Below are 21,661 nucleotides of genomic sequence, written 5' to 3'. Positions count from 1 at the left end.
CTGTTCTGCACGCTTTCCTGGGCATTTTCTCAGGGCCAAAGTCAGAGATGAGATTTGGGAAAAGTTTCCTTGTTTGTTTTTGTTTTGTTTTTATTTATTCTGACCCTGTACAGCTACAAATGGCTACAAATTCTTTTTGCTTTAAAAAATTAACCTTATTAACAGGATCAGATGACTTGAACAGTTTTAAAACCCTAGCATGAAAACAGGGATCAGGAACGTAACCCATTTTTTAAACTGAAGCTGCAGGGAAAACAAACCATAAAACAATTGGATTATGCATGCAATCAAGAGGGTGCATAGCAGCTTTTTATAATAATGTGGTTTCATATTATTAAGAAGATTCAAAGACCATGGTATCCTGTACCATGGATCTATATAATAGAGATACAAAAGTGCAAACTGTTCTAAAACTCCTTTTATTTTGTTCTGATTTTATTGTTTGAGATATAAATCTGAACTGACATACACAGTGGCTGTAAGAAACAGGGATTTACAGTGTAAAAAATGTTATGACCCCTCTGCCCTCTTCCAGTAACTGTTGATGCATTTACTCGGCTAATTCTTTGCTATTTTAGGGTTTATCATTCCAGGAAGTTCTCCAAGTGCAGCATTGCAGAATACAAAGAATTTTTACTTCGTGGGGGAGGTGCTTGTCTTTTCAACAAGCCAACAAAGGTAATAAATGTTTAGCAGAGGTGGTGATTACCAACACATTATAATGAAAATGCAGTTGTTACACTAACACCCATCTGTTTTCAGATTTGTGAAAATATCTGTGTGGGTATTTTCTTGAGGTTACTTGTAATTAGCTGAATGTTCATCCATAACATTTAAAAATAATCTTGAGGAATCATGCAACTTGTTTTCCATTAATTTTTCATGCTCAAATAATGACAAATCTTGCAGTTGATTTGTGTAGCTAGATACATCCCATTTTAGAATAAATGCTCTACCTATTAATCTGAAAGTAGCGCAAAATAAATCCAGAATTGAGTTTGTATAGCACATGTTCCACATCCACTCTATTCTTGGGCTCTTTACCTGACGTTGTTAAAAGGAATTTAATTCCTAATGTGGTAATTGGCAAATCAACAGATTTTACATCATATAGACAGTAGCAGTATTGTTGAAATTCATTTCATTTTATTTCAGGTACAGAGCTAACAAAGTCCGTAATTTATAACAGTTTCCTTGTACCATCCACATTCCTTTTTTTTTCTTAAAAAAAATATCAAGGTCATATTTTTTTTTCTGCCTAAGGCGATATGAGCATGACATTCCTCTAAAGCAGCTAAGTAGTGTAAAAATACTCCATGTGGCATTTTTTGCAATGTAAGATCAATCCGAAGTATTAATACACTATTTAATGACAATGTCAAACTTGCTGTCCTTGTAGAATTTAATACTGCATGGACTGCTAGACTGTTCTGTTTGCTGTGCTGTATCCTTTGGGAGACCATTACCTTGCACAATTAACTAAAAAAGTGCTTGTTAGAGTTTTTTTAATCTTTTCCTAGGGTAGCAGTTTTTGCTTATAGAATAAGAGTGAGAGAATTGTTACAGAAAAGAGTAAGTGGGGAGAAAGAAAAAGTTTCATTTTTTGTGATTAAAATAGGGTGATGATTGTCTAGCAAGGTAATGGGAAGTAATTGTCAAATTGCATACAGAATAAAAATGCAGTTTACTTCAATGAAAGTGGTCCCAGGAGAATGGTTGAATTATCTTTATATGTTATCTGTGTTATTGTTTCACAACTTCAAAATCAAAGGTCTTTGGGGAAAAAATCATACATCATTTTGAGTCTTATTATTTGGAGGTAGGTAAGTGAGGTGGAAAATAGCGTACTTAATCTTGAGATAATTAAAATGTAGTTGTGTTAAGCAGTCACCATGATGTCATTTTTAATTTGAGCTTTTTAGTTTGTCTGTGACACATATGAACGTTTGATGGTGTCCGTTTAATGCCACAGGAAGTTTGTTTGCTTTTGTTCTTGAAATTCTCTGATTGACCCCTTTGCGTTATCTTATCAGCTACAGGTCAAACAACCAGGTCTGTTTGATAGAGAACTGAATTTCAGGTTCGGAATATCAGCTGCTGATGTTTCCACAGAAGCATAGAAATAACAATGGCTTATAGAGAGAAAGAAAAAATAGTTTTCTCAATCATGTTGACATTGCTACTAAAGAAAAGTACATATGGTTATTGTTTCAGTTTAATTTTGCATCCAGCACCCAAAATTACAGGTGCTGTTGATTATCTATGCAGTTTATGCAACAAAAGGAAAATATTTTTTCTTTTAATGAGGTAATATTGTTCCTCTTCTTTTTTCCTTTTTTTAAGGAGTTTTAAAGCAATCTTATATGATTAAGCTCTTCTCTTCCTGACTTTGATTATAATAGAATTTACCAATCAGACCTTACCAGTAGAAAGTATCAGGTTGTTACTAGCAGTGAGTGTTCTGAGAGAGAGAATAGGGAGTGAGTGGAAAGATGTAAAATGGACATGAGAAAAAAAAATGCAGTAAGAGTAAACTAGTTAAACACTGTAACGTAAGAAAATGTAAACAAAAATTACTGACTCCCATCGTGGTTTAGTGTACAATGTCTTAACTGTCCCTTAGAACAGCAGAACCAAAAATAATACAAAGAGCCTTGAGATTTTAGTCCAGCGCTAGGCTTAGGGGTCGACAAGAGTTTTGATTTACCTTTTAAAAAATATTACACTTAGAATTATTCTTAGATTTTCTTTCTTGCCACTATCGGAAAACATGGTGTAATTTGTGAATTACTGAAGAGTTTATTTCCTGGTTATTAATTGGGGAATGTATTGTTTTTCTCATTTAATTTTCATCCTGAACTGTAGAATATATCTATATTGTATATATCTGGTCCTGGGAGTATCTGATTAGCACTATTTATATTTATCTATGTTATTGCAACTTAATAAGACACACAGTAGCCCAGGTAGTTTTAGTAGTATTTCTTAGTGTTATTATTGTCATGCATGAACACATTACACTAGAATAGACGGAAGGTAATTGCAGGAGCAAGTATGGGTACCTGAGTAGATCCTAGAGATCATATTACTGACTGTTTTCTTAAAGGAATTGTCAAATTATGCAAGTCCATGACATTGGAATGAAGTTCAAATGTTACCACTTTGAGAATTATTTTATTGTCTCAGTTTATATTTTTCTGGGGTGAATATTCTCTTAAAGGTGGCTAGCAGTCAGGTGGTTTAGCTGTACGTATTTCATGTCTGCACGATTCTGACTGGCTGCACTTGAAAGCCATGCAGCATGCCCTATCACTGTAGCAAGGGTTATATTCTCTGTGAGAGTGTGTCTGTAGCATTGCAGAGATGGGCTGTGTATGACAAAAAAGTCATTTGATACTATTTTTATTCTTACTTTTGGGGCCGGGGGTTTGGGGGTGCTCTTTTGCTTTCAGCTCTTTGAAACTACTGAGTGTGGAAATGGATACGTAGAAGCAGGAGAAGAATGTGATTGTGGTTTCCGAATGGCAAGTAAAGAGTTCTTATATCTTATTCCACAAGTCTGCCTCACAAAATACATTAAGATAATTTATATGATTGGTAAGAGAGGGGGAAGGGTTATGGAAATTAATCTGTTTTGCCTTTTGCTATGGAAAAAATTAATTAAAGGACTGTTAAAATATTTTTTTCCAGTGAGAATGAGTGCAAAGGTAAAGTCTATACTCAGAACAGTCTTCCTGTCATTTTAATGAAAAGGAGTTACTGTTTCCTAGCATATTTTGCATTGCACTATAGAAATGTTTACCCCTTTCCTTTTCCTGGATAGTGTGCCTGGAGTGTAAGGTTCCTCATCAGTGTTCTGGAGATATGTGTCTTTGTTCAGACAATGAGTAAGCTGTTGTCTTATTCTCTAATGTAGAAATATTTGTAGAACTTTTTTTTCCAAAATCTGTCTTGTAGCCTTGAGACCTAGTTCTAGTAATTAACTATAGTTACACATATAATTAGTTTTCTTAATTGTTTTTCTGCATTTAACACAATTTGACTACTCAGCATGCATTGGTACAGGCTATTCCCCACCTGTGTAGAGGCTTCGGAAAGTGTGAATCTACTTATTACTATAGTGCGTTATGTCACCGTTTTCCCCTTACTTTACTATTTGAGCATTGCAAAGGATATTTTCAGCTGATAATTTCAAGTCATCAGTGCTAAAGTGAATCTTTTGTCTGCTGGTACATGATAGTTGGTTGGAAAGATTGGGAAAAATATTTAAAATGGAAAATTTAAAAGATCACTTAATATTTTCTTCAGGAATGCTATGCAGACTGTTGTAAGAAGTGCTCTCTTTCTAATGGAGCTCATTGTAGTGATGGACCCTGCTGTAATACATCATGTCTTGTGAGTGTTCTTGCATTGTATCTATTGTTCTTCTCAGTTGTCTGTGGAAATCATGCACTTTTTAAAGCTGCAAGTGTGATTTACGGAGAATGAAGAGAGACAGCTCAAATATAGGCTGAGACGATTATTCCAGACAATATTCCAGTGGTTACTGCTCCAAATATAAAGGGAATAATAATTGCATTAGATTCATACTCATGTAAAAATGACATTTGTATTTATCTATCATAGATTAAAAAAAAAAAAAGATTTTGGAAGTATTGCATACTTCATTTTAGCCTTTAAAAGATTAAGAAACTGCAACATTTTTCAACACTTTGAAATAGCTGTTGAGGTTGTGTTGTTTTGTGGTTAGACAAGCAAAAAAAGCACAAATATACGTGAGTTTAGTGTTTAAAAAGCATTAAAATGAAGAGTAATTCCAAACAGGAACCTTTAATTTTGCTGTTACATAATCTTACTGTATTCTTCATTTTCTAGTTTTTTCCACGAGGCTATGACTGTAGATATGCAGTGAATGAATGTGATATTGCAGAATTCTGCACTGGAGATTCTGGCCAGGTACGTATGCAACTCTCTCTGCCCATATTATTGATATTTGCTTGTACTCACTTCACACCAATTTAAGAGGAAGACCCAGACTGACAATCAGTCCTGTCATATACCCTCAAATAACTGTACTCAGGGAAGGGAAGAGTTATTTTTTTTTTTTTTTTTTAAATTCTAACAAAAGTTCTTAAATATAACAACACAAACCAATATAAGCAAGCAAACAAAATCTAGTGGACTCAGAATATGACTTTTTTGGGTTGGTTTTTAAAACTCATGAGTTTTATTTTTATATCTGTACAATATTGATGTCAGACATCCTCCTGTACTCTCTGCTTTGTCTATAGTTTAATTACTAAGAATATACTGCAGATGTGAATGGGTTCAAAGTTAGTAACAGTAAGATTTCATGAAATAAAACAGTTTAAAATGCAAATGTAGAAAATATAGACAATTACAACAAATTGGGAATAAAATGCTATGTTTTTAAGAATGCACATGTGATTATTTTATAAATTGTACACATTTCTCTTAAATACTTGGATAATTCTCAAAAGTACAGGAATAAAGAGCAGACAAAAGGTTATTTAGAGTTCTTTTAAATAGTTAACATTCAGCACATCTTCCATTTTCACAGTAGTTTTGACTTGTTAGGTCATGTATGTTCCTTTTCAATACTGAATATTTAGCTCCAAGATTATATAAGAACTTCATAACTCCGCTGCAGCCTACTGTATCAGGTTCTTAACTTTGAAGAAATAAGATCTCATAGTTCTCTTTGGGCATTGGCTGTGTTGTAGATTACAATAAATTAACAGTAACCTCTTTGAATGTTGTCTTCTGAGACATTCACACTTACAGATAGTAGCTATTGGTGAGATTTTATTGTAAATCTTTCATTCTGTAGGTGGAGGCTTCTCAGTGGAGGAGAGAAAGGCTTTTTTTAGCTGGAATGGCTGTCCTGAAAGTATTGGCTATGATGTACGTTGCAGCACCATGCCCTTTCCAAATCTTCACCAGTCCCTTTTTTGTTGAAGAAAAGCACTGATGCTGGTGTACTCGTAGCTTTAGTAATCTGGGGCTTCTGGGGCTGATGAATTGTTTGTATCAAAAATTTTTGCAATGCCAAGAGAAACCTGACAGTTAACATGATCATAATACAATATGGCTCTGTAATCAACAGAGTGGTAGGCTACAGCTAAATGTTCTCTCACTTTCTTAGTGGGACTGAGAATGTAGTGGCAGTGTTGCACATGAAAGCAAACATGGCCCCAGTATTTTGTTAGGAAATACCCTGTTACTGAGCACACCTGTTTTGCTTTTTATTTTGCCTCACCTCCTTAATTTCCATTGGGAATATGCAGAAAGTTAGAATCAAATCTTGTATTTTATGGCTCAAGATGTTAATTTTTTCATTTTTATAAATAGCTATAAAGATTCCTCCAGTAATTATGTTATCTACCTCCTTTGTATGTTTTGCAATTGTCACTTAAAACCAGGAATATTCCATATGTGATCCTTTGACGGATTGCAGTACACATGATAAAAAAAAAAAATAAAAAATTTTACTCCTTTTCAGTGTCCACCAAATCTTCGTAAACAGGATGGATATGCCTGTGATTCTAATCAGGTATGTAATGTTCTCAAGTCTCTGCACATCAATTAATACAATTTGACCCAATACAAGTTTTTGTTTTTGTAAAGATCCTGTCTTCTGTATTTCTACATAGATACTGTCTTTTGGACATTAGTGTTGTTTGTGCTTAATACACTCTGTGAATAGTAATGATTTGTAGTTTGAGTAAAATCTGCTTGGTATCTTTACATTTTTGCATGTAGATAAGAAATTATAATCTGTGTTCTTTACAACTATGTAAATGAGAGATACAAAGTAGCTGCTGAAATTTCAGTGCATATTAGACACCAACTGACTTTGAGAATCTGAGCCAAAATGTGTGGTCCATCTACCCAAATTCATGAAAACTATTATACACTCCAAGATGTGGATGAAGAATCAAAATGAGACATTTGTCGGGGAGGGGAATGAAAGGAAACAGTGGTCAGTTCTCACTGCTAACATGTTGTGTTTTGTTTAGGGCCGTTGCTACAATGGTGAATGCAAGACAAGAGATAATCAGTGCAAATATATCTGGGGATCTAGTAGGTTGACTTCTACTACCTTAAATGTATTTTATTTCTACTTCATTCTTGCCTTTGTTTTATATTTTTAGTGTTTTACTTTTTGTTTTTCCTACTGTAAGTTAAAAGGTTTCTGCACAGTAGACGACAGTGTGAAACTGTGACTTGATTGCCAAACAAAATGTCAAGTTGCATGCTTGTTTGGGAGTGGTGACAGTGAGATCGTTCTGACCTGATGTGGTTGCAGACATAGACAGGGCAGCAAATGTTGGACTCTGGTGGAGTTAGGTGAGATTAGCAACTCTGACTTACTATTACCAGGGAAAAAAGGGGTTTCAGGATTTTTTTGTTTTATAGTTTCAAACATGGTTTTGGTTGTTAGGTTGTTTTTTGTTGTTGTTGCTGCTTTGTTTTTAAAGACAGTTGTCAATTCCCTTATCGCAGCACTGGTTCATGCTAAAGCTGCTCCTACCCTCTTTGTTGAATCATCCTATATTCAGGAAAATTCATACATTAGTATGTATTTAATTATCCATATTACAAATTTAAACCTAGATGTAAACCTGATTGAGTAAAATAGAATTGTACTTGTGATGGGGTTTGCTTGCAGCTGAGAGGGGATAACTACTCAGTTTAATGACTTTAGGACAGTTCAGCAGAGTAGACCTATCAGGTTGCTCTGTACTCTAGCACTTAATGTTTTCTTGAGTTTGTCTAACCATAACTGCTACTGCTGCTTATGCCTATCTGAGACTCAAGAGTTTTTTCATTTTTTTGGGGGGGGTGAGAGGTGAGGGATTTATTGTATAACATTTATTTGTTTTTACTTTACTTTATCATCCTCTATATAGTTGTGGTGCTTTTTTTCAGTGATTTTCAGAAAAAAATGAGCTTGTTAGCAAATAATTGTGGTTTTAAATCTGTTAGTTCAGATTTTTACTCCTAAGAAGCAGTAGAAATCACACTCTGACTGTTCAACCTTGATTTATCTATGAACTCCTAAAACATAAACAAACAAAAAAAACACTTTGAGTTGCTATCAGGTGTTGTTGTATGTCATAGATATAATTTTTGATCTCCTGAAATACAGATCAGGAATAAACGCAGTGGGAACAAGTAGATTAAAACTATGTGTAGATGTTATGAAGTAACAAAATAACAAATAGAGTTAAGTTCAAATGGATAAAACAACACAGTTACTTTTATAAAAGTTCAGAGCAGATTCTGAACATTGGGGGATATTTAGAAGAAAACATCTGTAGGTATTGCAGTTCTGTCTGTGCAGGTTCCCACCGTGGAAAGTGCTATCTCTGTACATACAAATGGTTAGATTTATAAGTTTTGTGTTAAAAATAATAGTAATCCAACTGCAATAAAAGATTACGCAAGTTTTCAAAGCACTTGTGTCACCATTAGAAAGTACAATCCTTTTCCTTTCTTCATCAACAGAGTCCTCAGGATCTGACAAATTTTGTTATGAGAAGCTTAATACAGAAGGCACAAAAAAAGGAAACTGTGGAAAGGATGGAGACCGATGGATTCAGTGTAGCAAACAGTAAGCACGGTTTAGTAGAGACGATTGGTATTTTTAAATATATTACTATTGGTTTAATATTTTCTACTTTTTCATCAATGCATCAGCAGTTTGTTTAGCATTATTTTGAATATTCACCTCACAAGGTTTGCAGCTTGAGAAAGTTCCATGTCTGTTTCTGAAAAGTCCGCAGGTGACTCAGCAATACATTTCTAAAGAATTCTAGGTTTTAAGGATAATATTGTGTAATTTTTGTGCTCTCAGACAGCATGGGGTACAAGGCAGCAAAAAGTCACAGGTTTATGTATAATATACAAATGCCTCAGAATTGGTGGGGATAAATTAGGCTGCAGATTAACAGTTTGCTTGCTAGAGTGGCTCTGAGACTGTTACTAGGTTATGCTCTTTCAAGTTTGTTCCAACCTTTATTTTGACCAGAGAGGAGCATTAGACATTTGAACAAGCTATATAGGAAATGGCTGATTTTTATTTGTATGTGCACATTGCTAGATGAATATTTGATTAAATTTCCTTTTCAAGTCAATGATTATTAATGGGTAGGCTTAACCTTCTCCTGATTTACTTACTATTCTGTAATTTTTTAGAATTTTTTTTAGAATACATGTAAAAATTGTACTGGCTAAACAGTGTGTTCCTTCTTTGACTGATGTTAGTTACATGGTGTTATTTTTTCTTTTGGGTTACATGATTAATTTCAGATAGGAAAATTAATATTTCAGGTAAGGAAAGAAGTGGTTAAATGGATTTTTGTACATATGAAGAATGGTGGTGTTCTGATCTGTATACCAAAACCCTAATTTGCGTAAAAGGTTTTTTTTTTTTTTTGTGTCGGTAGAGAGATGCAGAAAAATGGTCTAACTGAAGAGCTTTTTAAAATATTTGCAGTTTTAACAAATACAGTTTCCAGCGCTCATCCAGCTGTTTGTATGACTCTGGGCAATTACAGAAAGAGATGGAAGCTTTAAGTGGAGACCCTTCCATTGAAGAATGCACATGTAAAATAACAGCAAATAAAGTAGATTCTTTCCTAAAATTCATGCACACCGTCATCTTATTGATTGTTGTTATGGTTCTGTGGTCCTGCAAGGGAAATAAAATGCAATGAAAAATTTAAACTTCACATTAATGTATGATGTCCAAGCTGTTAAGATGTAGGAAAATGTAATGTAGTCTGATAGGACAAAGCCGTGTACAATTCGCCTCCTTTTCATTGTATTATATTTAGAGCACAGATGAAATTTGTTCATGTGAACATTATGTGAATACTGTGCACTGGTACATTAGAATGCATAACTACTGGTTTCTGCCTCTTGTCATTTACACCAAGTAGCATTTTATTTCTACACTTGTACTCTGAAAGTCTATCACGTGACTTACTGTCCTATATTACTTAATGTGATCATCAGCAGCATTGCTGGTCTTTCTCTTTTGTAAATTTATTTTATACCATTTCAGTAACTTTTTGATTTTTGTTTTCGTATTACAGTGATGTTTTCTGTGGCTTTTTGCTCTGCACTAATCTTACTAAAGTTCCACGAGTTGGTCAAGTTCAAGGAGAAATTATCCCAAACTCATTTTATCATCAAGGACGAATAGTGGACTGCAGGTAAAAGATAATTTTGCTCTGTCAAACCTAAATGAATGAACATAAGAATAAATGTAAAAATACATGATTTAAAAGTAATTGATATCTTACAGGAAAATTATTGTTCTCAGCATTGTTTCTTCTGATTAAAAGAAAATATTCCACATTTAAAGAGGGTGAAATGTGGGTTGCCCTCCTGAGTATTCTGTCTCAACTCTCTCTTAGCAGTACTTCACAGTCAGAATTTAATGGTCAGCATTATATTTTTCTGGAAAAAATAGATCTGTAATTACCAAAGACCCATGAATTAAACATAATATCCTCAGAGAAATAAATACCTATAGGGAAAGTGAAGGTTCAGAGGGAGAGAACTGTGAAGAGTTCTGGCTGGATAAGATGTTAAGTTACAGTTCAGTTAAAGGTCAAGTAAATGGATTTTGGTTTGCTGTGCACAGTACTGGATTTGTATTTAAAGACATTGGAAACATTACTGTCACACTAAGAATATTCTGTTATATAGTTAGAACCTGAGTGAACAATGATTCTGAACTCTTCTATTATTCCAGTGATGTTTTTATTTAAATGTCATCACCTGGGAAGTTATTTAATATTTTCTAGTAATAGCAATCTGCGGCATTTACAAAGGAAAAAAAAAAAAAGAAAAAACAGTCCACCGAAGACTGTTTGCAAAACAAACAAGAAACTAAGGTACCCTTTTGAGTATTTAGGTCATTATCTAGACCTCTTTTTAGTCTGACAACTGAAACACTTTGTCAGTCCTGTGGATGGAGAGAAAGACTTGATAATTTTGTTGTCTTTGTGTATGTATGGACGTGAGAAAGGTATGAAACTTTTAGTATCTAGACTGACATGTTTAATATTTTCAAAAGACTGCAGTCATAATACTAATATTATCTTTAAACTTATTTCTCCTAGTGGTGCTCATGTTCTTTTAGATGATGATACAGATTTAGGTTACGTGGAGGATGGAGCTCCCTGTGGTCCTCATATGATGTGTCTGGACAAAAAGTGCCTGCCAATTCAGTCCTTGAACATAAGCAGCTGTCCCATTGGTTCTAATGGAAAAGTCTGTTCCGGTCATGGGGTAAGCCTGTGTTTGGAGTTAGCAGCTATGCTTCTCTAGCTATCTCTGTTATGTCTTATCTTAATGTACCTTGTGCAGTTCTCTACTTGAAAGTGTTCCTGGGGCCTGCTGATCTCAAAAAGCAAATGTTAGATTCTAGGGAGCACTAACATTCTGTGAAGCAAAGATAAAATTTTAGAAAGTGAAGTTGTCAAATTACTTCTGCAATTATATCCAAAGTGTTTTGATTTTGCTACTATCAAGAAAGTTTGACACTAGTTATTGTAAAGACTTCTGTAATGCATTATACCTTTAGAAAGTTGGCCCTCTGTTCATGGAATTACACCTGATGACTTAAGTTACTAAAATTGTAAAATGCCGGACCTCAACAGAGATATGTTCTTCCTGAACACACACAAATTGTATCATTTTACATTCAACATTCAGGTACACGATATTCTGTTATTCTACCCTTAAGTCCATTTGTCTAAGATGTTAAAGTTTTGAAGAACAGATTCACTGTTCTATGTCTTAATGGTAATATTGTTAAAAACTGTAGGATTCAGTGGGCATATACTTGCCTAAGAGGCTGGACTTTATACATGAAGGTGTTTTTTTTTTCTTGTTAATGTATAACTGAAGATTAGACAAGAATTTGAGCTCTTTGAAGAAATGTCAGCTGGGTTCAAAGTTAACAAGAACTTTTTTTTAATCAGATAATAGAGGGTCTAGAAGAGATTTAGAGATTTAATCTTGGTACATTTTGAAGAGTGGCATGAGTGGTGAGGGAATTATGCTACGTTTTCTGTTTTGCTTTGGGTAATTTTAAAAGAATACTTCAGCTGATCAAACCTGTCATAAGATGCATTTATCATCATCTTTCTAGATAAGTTCCTTCAGCGAATACTTCAAGAAGTAGAGTGAGATAAAAAATTGAAAAACACATGCTACTTCCAATTATTAGTGTGTAGGTTAAGTAGTCTTTGGGTTTGTTCCAGCATCCAAAACGCGTTATCAGCTGATGCCTAATGATTGACTTCCCTTCAAATCTCACAATCAAAACTTCATTCTTTGTTTTGTGTCTTTTTCTCATGTCATGCTTTTTCTTTAGTAATTTTTAGCAAGACATTCCATATTCCTTTTCGTGTGAAAAGTTTATAGATACTAACCTGTGCTATTGATTTGATATTGTAGGTTTTCCTGGTTGGATAGGTTTTCCTATATCTATGACAAATATACTGCCAATTTTAGTGAGTACATCCTCTTCAGAGGTCATTCAAATACATGTAGACTTAGAACTATTCTTAGAAACAAAAGCAGTCCTCATTGCTGCTTAGAGAAAAATGAGGACAAAAGCACTGAAAATCTTAGTTTTTTCTCCATGAGAACAAACTGTAAATGAAAGGTTGTAAAGCATGACCTGCTCTTAGATTTTTAAATGGAAATGTTCGTATTCCTTCTGAACATCCAGGCCAAAAGTCTACATAGTTTGTTGGTGAAGAGATAATGAGTCTGGATAGTTTCTTGGTGGATGAGAATTCCTGTTCTTTCTCACATCCTGTGCAGCTGTGTAGTCCAAGTGATGATGGAACCACTAGGAACTCTTCTGCTTTTCCTAGCATCTGAGTGTATTTAGAGGGCTAAAGCAAACTTTCAGGCTACTGATACTTTATACTCTTTCTAAACACTCAGTGCTATTGCTATAATATATAAGTGGATGAATTTTTATTGTGTGAACTAACTACCTAATTACTTTGAATAAATTTAAGAAAATACAGTTTAAAAGCAGCTGTTTTATTTATTTTCTTTTCCAGGTATGTAGTAATGAAGCCACTTGCATTTGTAATTTCTCTTGGGCTGGGACAGACTGCAGTATTGACGATCCTGTCAGGGATACTGGTAACAAGAAGGATGAAGGACCCAAGGGTTTGTGTGATTTCAGTTGTAATGTTCTTTCAAATATTTATGATATTTTTTCAGTCGATACGTGGTAGTAGAATTAGCATATAGGAAGAGAAAAATACTGTGCAGTCTTGTTTAGAGACAGACAGTAAAATTCTGCTTCATGTAGATGATGTAGGTCTTTCTGCTTTGACAATTGATTAAACTTTTAATTTTCTAATTTAAATTTTGGGAAGATTTCAATAGGTAACAGTACATACTTTCTGATTTTTCCTTTGTCACCTACTCTCAATTTTTTCAATCATTATGATTGGAAGCTGACTAAATGTAGCTCTTACTTTTAATTTATTTGAGCATTTATGTTTTACTAGAGATTTCCAGTTCCCATAGCTATTCTCAGGTAATTCAGAGAGCTGTCACATAAAAAAGGGAAAAGTCAAAATATCCCTGGTGAAAATAGCTTTGGTTCCTTGGCATCCGATTTCAATGGGAAGAAAAATAAGATTCTTATGGACTTACATTATTTTTATGACCATTATTGTTTACCTGTATAGTAGGTATTTCAACCTACTTCATATGTATATGAAGTAAAAATACGAAGAGGAGTTACTGTCAAAAATTTGTCAAAATTTTTTAGAGAGGGAGAAGAGCACTTGAGATTCTCACTGACTTCTCTTCCAAACAATGTCTTTGGATTGTGCTGTCTAAGGTTTTTAAGTCTTCCCCGTTATCAGGACATTATCCAACATCAGACTGTATTTATCCAGAATCACGTATGCATTTACAGATAAAGTTGCCAATAAACAAACGAGAAACTTGGGGGAAAAAAAAGATTTCAGCTAAATCCCAGTTGTAGAGCATTCTGTACATTTTATAAAGGTGATGGAAAGAAGCTTTAAAATGTAGTCCTTAGAGCTCACAGTGCAATTCATTACACTTTAAAGTATCCAGGGCTTCAGGGGAATTGGACTCGATGATCCTTGTGGGTCCATTCTAGCCCAGGGTATTCTGTGAAGGGAAGACAGGATTTTGGTATGTCCCTCCAGAATGGCTCTACTTCTGTCACGTGTGCCATATTCCTTTGCCCCTTAGCAGAATGGTTCCAGTAGTCCTTTCCCAAGAAGTGTCAAAGAGATCATATTGAAACAGGTTCCTGCTGTGAAGGAAGTTCTCTAGAACAGCCCAGATTTATATTATAGGGAATCTTTGCAGGTACTTCCTGGATTTATAACCCCACCACAGTTCATTATTTAGTTGTCTAGTTTGTACTCTGTCTTACAAAGATACTTTTCCCATAAAACTTTCTAAACTTTGAAACACTGCTTACAAATTTTTAATTGCTTACTTCCAAATCCTATAGGTAAGAATTAATTCCCTCATCTGTAAAAAGGTCTATATGAAAGGCAACATAGAAAGTATATTTATCTTAGTTAGATTCTTGTAATTCAAACTAACTTGAACGACTTCAGAATGGAAATACCTTTATGAAAATTCATGTATCAGTGCTGAAAGATTCTGGGAAGAAAATCTTTAATGAATAGTATCTGTATGTATTTCTGGTAGGTACAGATGTATAGCTTACACTCCAGTTTTCAGTGGATTCCATTGAAAAAAGGAAGAGTATGTTTTTGTTACAAGGTGGCTCAAAGAATCTCAAAAGATGAGTTATTTTTGTGTATGTTGTTGCAGTAATTTATTGATGCTGAATCACCTGGAAGTGAATTTAGGAGCCTGCACACTGACAGCCACTATAATCTCTTTTGGTATGCTAATAGAGGATTCCTCTAGGAGATGTCAAAAGAATACAGAAGTAACCTTCTGTACTTCTGTAAAGATTCAGAAATAGAATACTCTTTTTTGTTGTTGTTGTTTTGTTTTTGAGAAAAGTGTAGCAGATTCAGCTGCGAGAACATCGCATCTAAACTAAATCCAGCATCACAAAGTGACATCTGATATGACCAGAAATCTAAGGAACAAGCTAGAATGAATATAATCTGACTCTCAAAACCAGGGCAGAGAAAAATCCATGAAATCAAGCCTAGACTGAGTGAGTAGCCATATCCATGGTACTGATACCAAACCTTCAATTTTTACCGTTTTGATGATGAGTACTACACTTTATACATGAAAGTTTTTAAGTGGTTAGTTATGTTCGCATGATTGGAATACAGCAATTTTTGTTTTATTTGTTCTTTAAATGTGGCCATATCCAGGTGTAAAGAAAATTGGAAAATGTTTTAGTATCACATTGAGAATGTACTTTTTTTTACAAATTAGAAAACACTGGATTTTTCTTCCTTACATAAGCATATATATCAAGAATAGATCGAAACTAGCAGATATGCTTCTTGTTTTGAGTGTCAAAAGTTCAGATATTTGACAGATTCAGACTGAAGACAAAAAAATTGAAAGAGATTTTATATTGTAGTAGTAACATTTTTACAAGAATCTAGTGAAAGTTTTTGTATTGCTTACACAATTAATTTACAAATCCGTCATTTAAAATAAATAAATCCCCATCACTTCCATCTACTTCACACCTTATGTCATGTTTAGACAGGGACACCAACTCTTTCTGACAAGAACAATCCCTTGATGATGAGTTAATTCTTTGCATTAAACTACCTACTTGTGTTGGAATCCTTATACTTTGATATAAGGGGAAAGGAAAATATTTTGCAAATAAACTAGAATCGTGTTCATGTATTGTGAGAAGCTTTGATACAGAAAGATTTGCTTAAGTCAATATCACCTGTATGTTACGTGATTCAGGGTTTTTCTTCCTATTTCAACTACTTACCGTAGTGGTTAGTGCTGAAACCTAGTGATTAAATAGCATGAGAGCAGATAATTATTTAGGAGAGTTTCTATACTTACACAAGTATATATCTTTTATACAGAGATGTGAAATTTCACAATAGCTTTAAGATTTTTCACACCATAGATTCCACCATTTTTCTTACTACAATTAGATTAAGTATAGCAAAAAGTATTGCTATTTGTTTACATATTGTTGTAATTGATAATTGATTACTGCTCCTACTGTACTTTTCAGACCTTTGTATCATCTGTCAATTGCCTTTGCCTCCGTACTGTACTTCAGGATTTAAAAATTGGTCATCCTTAATTATGTTAATTATGTTGGTATTAATGCATGACTCTTGAATTAGTCTAAACTCAGCAACCTGTACTAGCTGACCCACAGGAGAGCAATTCAGGATGGTAACTGTTTGGAGAAGACAAGGAGTTTTTGCTGTTAGTTTTTGGTTACTGCAGAAACTTTGAATTATTTTACAATGCTGGCTAATAGTTTTGAAGTCAGTGGGGCTCCATATGCACACAATATTCTTTCTTTGCAATTTCACTGCAGAATTGGGCCTCTGTTTTGACTAGTGGAATAGTGTTTGTTTTTAATATAAAACTTACGTCTCAAGTGTGTGTGTGTGTTTGTGTATATTTATGAAATTAAAAAAAAAAGAGAAAGTTTCAAAAGAGACTTCTTGATGAAGATTATCAAGTTTTTGTCCCCTGAAAAAGTTCCCATTAGAGAATTCAGATGTTTGTTTATGGTCTGTTAAGACACAATAAATCTATCCAACTTTTAATCTTTTATAACATGTAGGAAATGCAGGTTTTTTTTTCTTTCCTCAAAAAAAAGCTTCCTTCAAAAATAAAAAATAAGGCCTCAGTGTACTTAAGAGAGTCTCTGAACATACTGAAGTTCCAAGCTGTTACCTGAAGCACATTACTAGGGTAGGTTTTTCCTTTTAAAAAGTGGTAATTGTCTTTAGGTGATACAGATAAATAGGGTCCTGTTTGATAAATGCAGTAACAAACAAAAATATTACACACTCGTAAAGGACTTAATTAAAAGTTGTTTTGTTTTCTTTTCCCTGCAATTGAACTGTTTCCAAACAAACAGTTTTTATTTGCTTAGTTATACTCTGGATACAGTATCTTTCTGGTGATCAACAGGAAGTTTTCTTACTGGTGATTTATTTACATTTTGGCTGTCCTAAAATTAACTAAGCAGCAGGCTGAGGATGTTCCTTTTTAAAGTAAATAATAAAATCACAAGGTAAAAGGAATAGTCTTATGTTTACAGGGAAGCTTTTCACTGAAATATTTGCGGGTGTTCAAATAAAATCACATAAAGCTTACTTCAGAATTTTTAAAGCTACGGTATTTGGTAAATAAAAGTTTGGTTAGAGGTTTGGATTGCTTATCAGATGGTGGATTATAAAGTAAAATATTCCTTTGAGGAATTATTTTGTTTTCATTTCAGACATATATGATGTGATCATTTCCTTAAAAAATCTTCCCTTTTCCCTCCACACAGTGAGCATGGCCACTAACAGGCTAATAGGTGCAGTGGCAGGGACCATTCTGGCCTTGGGGGTGATTTTTGGAGGCACAGGGTGGGGAATAGAGTAAGCATTTTTCTTAGTTTGAGTTTTATGTCTGGTGCCTAGTGTGTGAGGTAACTGTATGCACCTGAGCCCTCTGTGTATTACCCCTTTAGCTTTGTTGTGTGGTGACCGTATTTGTCGTGTGATTTGACTGTGTCTGTGTCGTGTGATTTGCTCATGCAGTGTTGAACCTTCTCCTGTCTGGGATAATGTGGGGCATAAAACAAAAAGTTTGTGAATTTTTGCATTGTCACAGTAAAATTAAATGTCTGAATGTTCACGTTATGCCAAATTACAAAAGTAATGGAAAAAATGAGTTTGTTACTATTTTGCAAAATAGAATCAGGGTAACCTGGACTATTTGATAAAAAGCAAATTGTTTATTACACTCTTTGGGGCTTTCAGTCTAATAATGTTCACACAGTCTAGCTAGGAAAATGAAAGCTGATAATAGTGTATATAGCTAGCTTTACAGTAAAGCTTCCAAATATCCTGTTGCTAAGATTCTGTTACCTGAAGGCAGTAGAATGCTGAAGTATAGTCTTCATATATAAAGAGTATGTATAAGTCTTCTCATAATTTTGGAGAGCTGTAATCTTAAGCGTTAGCCCACTACCTCAATTTTAATAGTGGCTATTTGCTTTTCATAGGTGTACGGGGGCTCACAGGAAAGATAGAGAAAGACTTTCCCAGGGCCTGTAGTCACGTGGCAAAGAGCAATGGTTTTAAAACTGAAAGAAGGTAGATTGAGATCAGCTTTAAGGAAGAAATATTTTACAATGGGTGGTGAGACAGTGGAACAGGTTGCCCAGAGAAGTTGCGGATGCTTCGTTTTTGGAAGTGTTCAAAGTCAGGGTGGACGTTCCTTTGAGCAATCTGATCTAGTGGGAGGTGTCCCTGCCCATGACAGGAAGATGTTGGACAAGATGATCTTTAAAGGTCCCTTCCAACCCAAAACATTCTATGAAAAATAGCTGTTTAAGACCCACTTTTTTATGTAACACGATTTAGTAAACTTTCCATTAACTTAGCCTGATTGTCTCATATGTTGTCTTATGTTTGAATTTTCATTGAATTCTTCCATATTTAAAGTGAATAAAACCAGTATTGGCTTCCTGTATTGAAAGAACAGAAGTTTGTTCTTTGTTGAATGAGTGCCCACTACAAAATAGACTTTTTCTCAAACATTTAGCAACCAGGGAACACAGGAAGAAGAGAGATGTTAAAAAGTGGCCCTTTGTTACTTCCTTATCTAAGTTACGAATGCATTACAATCAGTTAATCGTTGTATCTCTTGTGGCAAGATAGCATTTTATGGCTAGAAAGAAATCAGCATTAGAGTTTATCAAGGCTTCTGAAATTTCTTACAGGTAAATTACTTGCTGTGTTTTCAGTCTTTTTGTTGTGTGCAGTCGTCTGATAAAATCCAGAATAAGATGCACATCCAAGTGAAATACAGTAGCTTGTTAAGTTGTGAACTGTTCATAGCAAGTCTTAGTTGTGAGTACAATGCCTGTCAGATGGCACTCATTTACCCTCCATCATGCTTATTCCTGTTGATTTAGAGCCAGGTGTGACTTTAAAGGTAAGTAAGTCCAAATAAGATATTTTCTTCCAAACTGTGAAAAATTACCTTTTTAATTACTGTTGTCCAATCTGTGTACTGCTTATATCTGTAAAGCTCACCTTATTTCTTTTCAGTCTAAGTCTTTTATTAATATTCCTGAATACTCTTTGTGTGTGAATTGCTGGAAACAATTTTTAAAGCAAATGTTTGAAAAGATTTGGGAGAATGTATAAGCCCCATTTTGCTACACTTCCTTGTAGCAAGCAGTCCTCCTGAAGTAAATGTGTGGTCCTCAAAAAAAGAAAGTATTCAGCTTAAGTTCATGGCAAAATCTCTTGTTTTTTTTTTTTCCATGAAAGTCGAGTGGAAAGTAATTTTTTTTGTATACCTGATTTTTGTGTATACTAATTCAGAGTGCTAAATCATACTTATTTTTCAACAGTGTTTGTATACTCTTCAATTCCTGAATTGTATATTGACATGAATCAGTTCATGACATGTTTGCAGAGTAATTCTTACATACCACTGGATGTTACAAACAAAATCTGAGAAAAAAATATTTTCTTTTAGCTAATCTTACATTCAAAAGGTCTGATATGGGGAATGGCCGCAATGAAGTTAGGTAACCCTGCTACATTTTAAAACATTTTAAAACTTAGGGTATTTTCCTATTGTAGTGACTGGGACTGGACAGAAGGTTTTGGGATACCGACCTAACAGCTTAAAACTTTGAGCTACTGCAGTTGCCCTTTCTCTTTCCTTTGCTGATCTCTGGCTGCTACTTTTTCTTTTTTATTTTAGCTGTCTGATAGCTTTCAAAACTCAGCTTCAGAACATTTAAAACAGTAATTTTTTTTATTGCTGTGTTGAAGTGTTGATTTTGAGAGACTGGGATAGGAGGTAAGAACTGTTTTTGAAGGCTATTCCTGGATGTTTAAATGTTTAAACACAGTGTGCAATATGCTGCAAAAGAACTGTTGTGTTGGTTTTATTTTGTCTTGAGCTCAGATGCAATTAGCTTTACATCAAAGAGTACTCGATAGGTAATTTTTGTGCACAGCAATTAAAATGGTAAAATACTCAAATCTATTGTCTGTTTTCTTCCACCCTGTGTAAATAGAGCACTTACGGGTCAATTATGAGTTTCTTATTTAGGTGTTCTCTTGCCTCTTCAGAAAAGTGCACAAATATATTTTGTGCTGCTGCTTTCTGTTGCTTTTTTTTCCTGCTCCACCCTTCCCCACTTTGTTGTTAAGTAGCTTATTGAGGATGATGAAGAGATGCTTTGATGTTTGGAAAGCTTAATGGGAATACAGCTTTTATGTCAACTTCTGTTCCTTATTATATAATCCTTTCCTTTGTCAAACAATTGTTTGTAAATTTAGCATTGACGTTAACGGTAGGGAGTCTGGACTCTGATTAGCAAGTGGTGCTAGATGCTGTCAGCTCAAATTAAAATGTCTACCACCTTTCAGGGTCTACTTAAAAAATAAATGGGGGGGTGATTTTTTTTTCATTTGCTGTAGTCATAAAACATATAGCATTTATAATGTTACCTTTCAGTTAAGGAATTATTTACCGATTTCTTAGTGTCCTCAGTTAAAGTTATTTCACTAGATGATGGAATAAGTCACAATGGAATTTACTGTCTAATATTAGATACTATCTGTGGTAGAAGTCAACATAGCACACAGGGCAGAGACCAACAGCTTTGTTCATTCTTGCTATTAAAAGTAAGTTGGGCCTGCTGAAATTGTCTACAGACATCACCTTGTGTGCTGTCTGTATTTCTTGAATTGTTGACTACCCTTCAGTTGCTTCACTTAATGTGAATACAGTGGTTGGTTCTTGTCTTTCTTACCGTAATCCTTTATCGCAGGTCCTAGTGCCACCAATCTTATAATAGGCTCCATCGCTGGTGCCATCCTGGTAGCAGCTATTGTCCTTGGGGGGACAGGATGGGGCTTTAAGTAAGCAATGCCGCATGTCTTCTCTTCAGTGGCTATGGCATTTCTATTTCTTGCTTACATCACTAAATTTTGAGTTCCTGCTACAAGATTTTTAAGTAACCCCCTCCCACAAACAATAACAAGAGAGAGAATTAGGCATGTGCTGAACAAGAGGAGGAAATGGATTCAAAACCAGCCAATGTCATCAGGGTGCAAAGTTGAAGAACAATAAAAGAAACAATTTAACATTCAAGAATTCATCCTAGCAATTAGCAAGCAAGCTCTTTTTTAATTTCCAGTTAGTAGTGTTGTTCTCTCTCAATTGAATACAGTGGTTAAAATTCCCAAAAGATAAATTTCTTGGGAAGCTTTTATTTTTGAATGCAATAGTACTTTAAAACTGATTTTTTTTTTTAATAATCTGATCTCTTAAGTGAAAATGGTAAGTGGTGGCAGTACATAAATAGTTTTCAGTAACAAAAATGCATTACTGAAACAGTTGTCTCAGAAATACCAGAGCTAACTTT

At 34.5% G+C, this 21,661-nt stretch overlaps 1 protein-coding gene across 10 annotated transcripts in view; it reads left to right on the top strand.

Moving 5' to 3' along the window:
- Positions 1-21,661, top strand: part of ADAM23 (ADAM metallopeptidase domain 23) — a 74,598-nt gene that overhangs the window by 42,714 nt on the left and 10,223 nt on the right. For 2 of the 10 annotated variants that reach the window (XM_040561385.1, XM_040561383.1), the window contains 11 exons: positions 579-678; positions 3,453-3,524; positions 4,309-4,401; positions 4,876-4,956; positions 6,524-6,574; positions 7,041-7,104; positions 8,533-8,638; positions 10,125-10,244; positions 11,160-11,328; positions 13,122-13,233; positions 21,065-21,155. In XM_040561385.1, the coding sequence (XP_040417319.1) occupies positions 579-678; positions 3,453-3,524; positions 4,309-4,401; positions 4,876-4,956; positions 6,524-6,574; positions 7,041-7,104; positions 8,533-8,638; positions 10,125-10,244; positions 11,160-11,328; positions 13,122-13,233; positions 21,065-21,155 (1,059 nt within the window). The remainder of the gene's footprint in view (positions 1-578; positions 679-3,452; positions 3,525-4,308; positions 4,402-4,875; positions 4,957-6,523; positions 6,575-7,040; positions 7,105-8,532; positions 8,639-10,124; positions 10,245-11,159; positions 11,329-13,121; positions 13,234-21,064; positions 21,156-21,661) is intronic. The other 8 variants (XM_040561384.1, XM_040561388.1, XM_040561391.1 and 5 more) reach the window with 5 other exon arrangements.

This window comes from Cygnus olor, chromosome 6, assembly GCF_009769625.2.
Source record: "Cygnus olor isolate bCygOlo1 chromosome 6, bCygOlo1.pri.v2, whole genome shotgun sequence".
Classification (NCBI taxonomy): Eukaryota; Metazoa; Chordata; class Aves; order Anseriformes; family Anatidae; genus Cygnus; species Cygnus olor.
The sequence above is the reverse complement of the archived record's forward strand: the minus strand, read 5'-3'. Positions and strand labels throughout refer to the sequence as shown.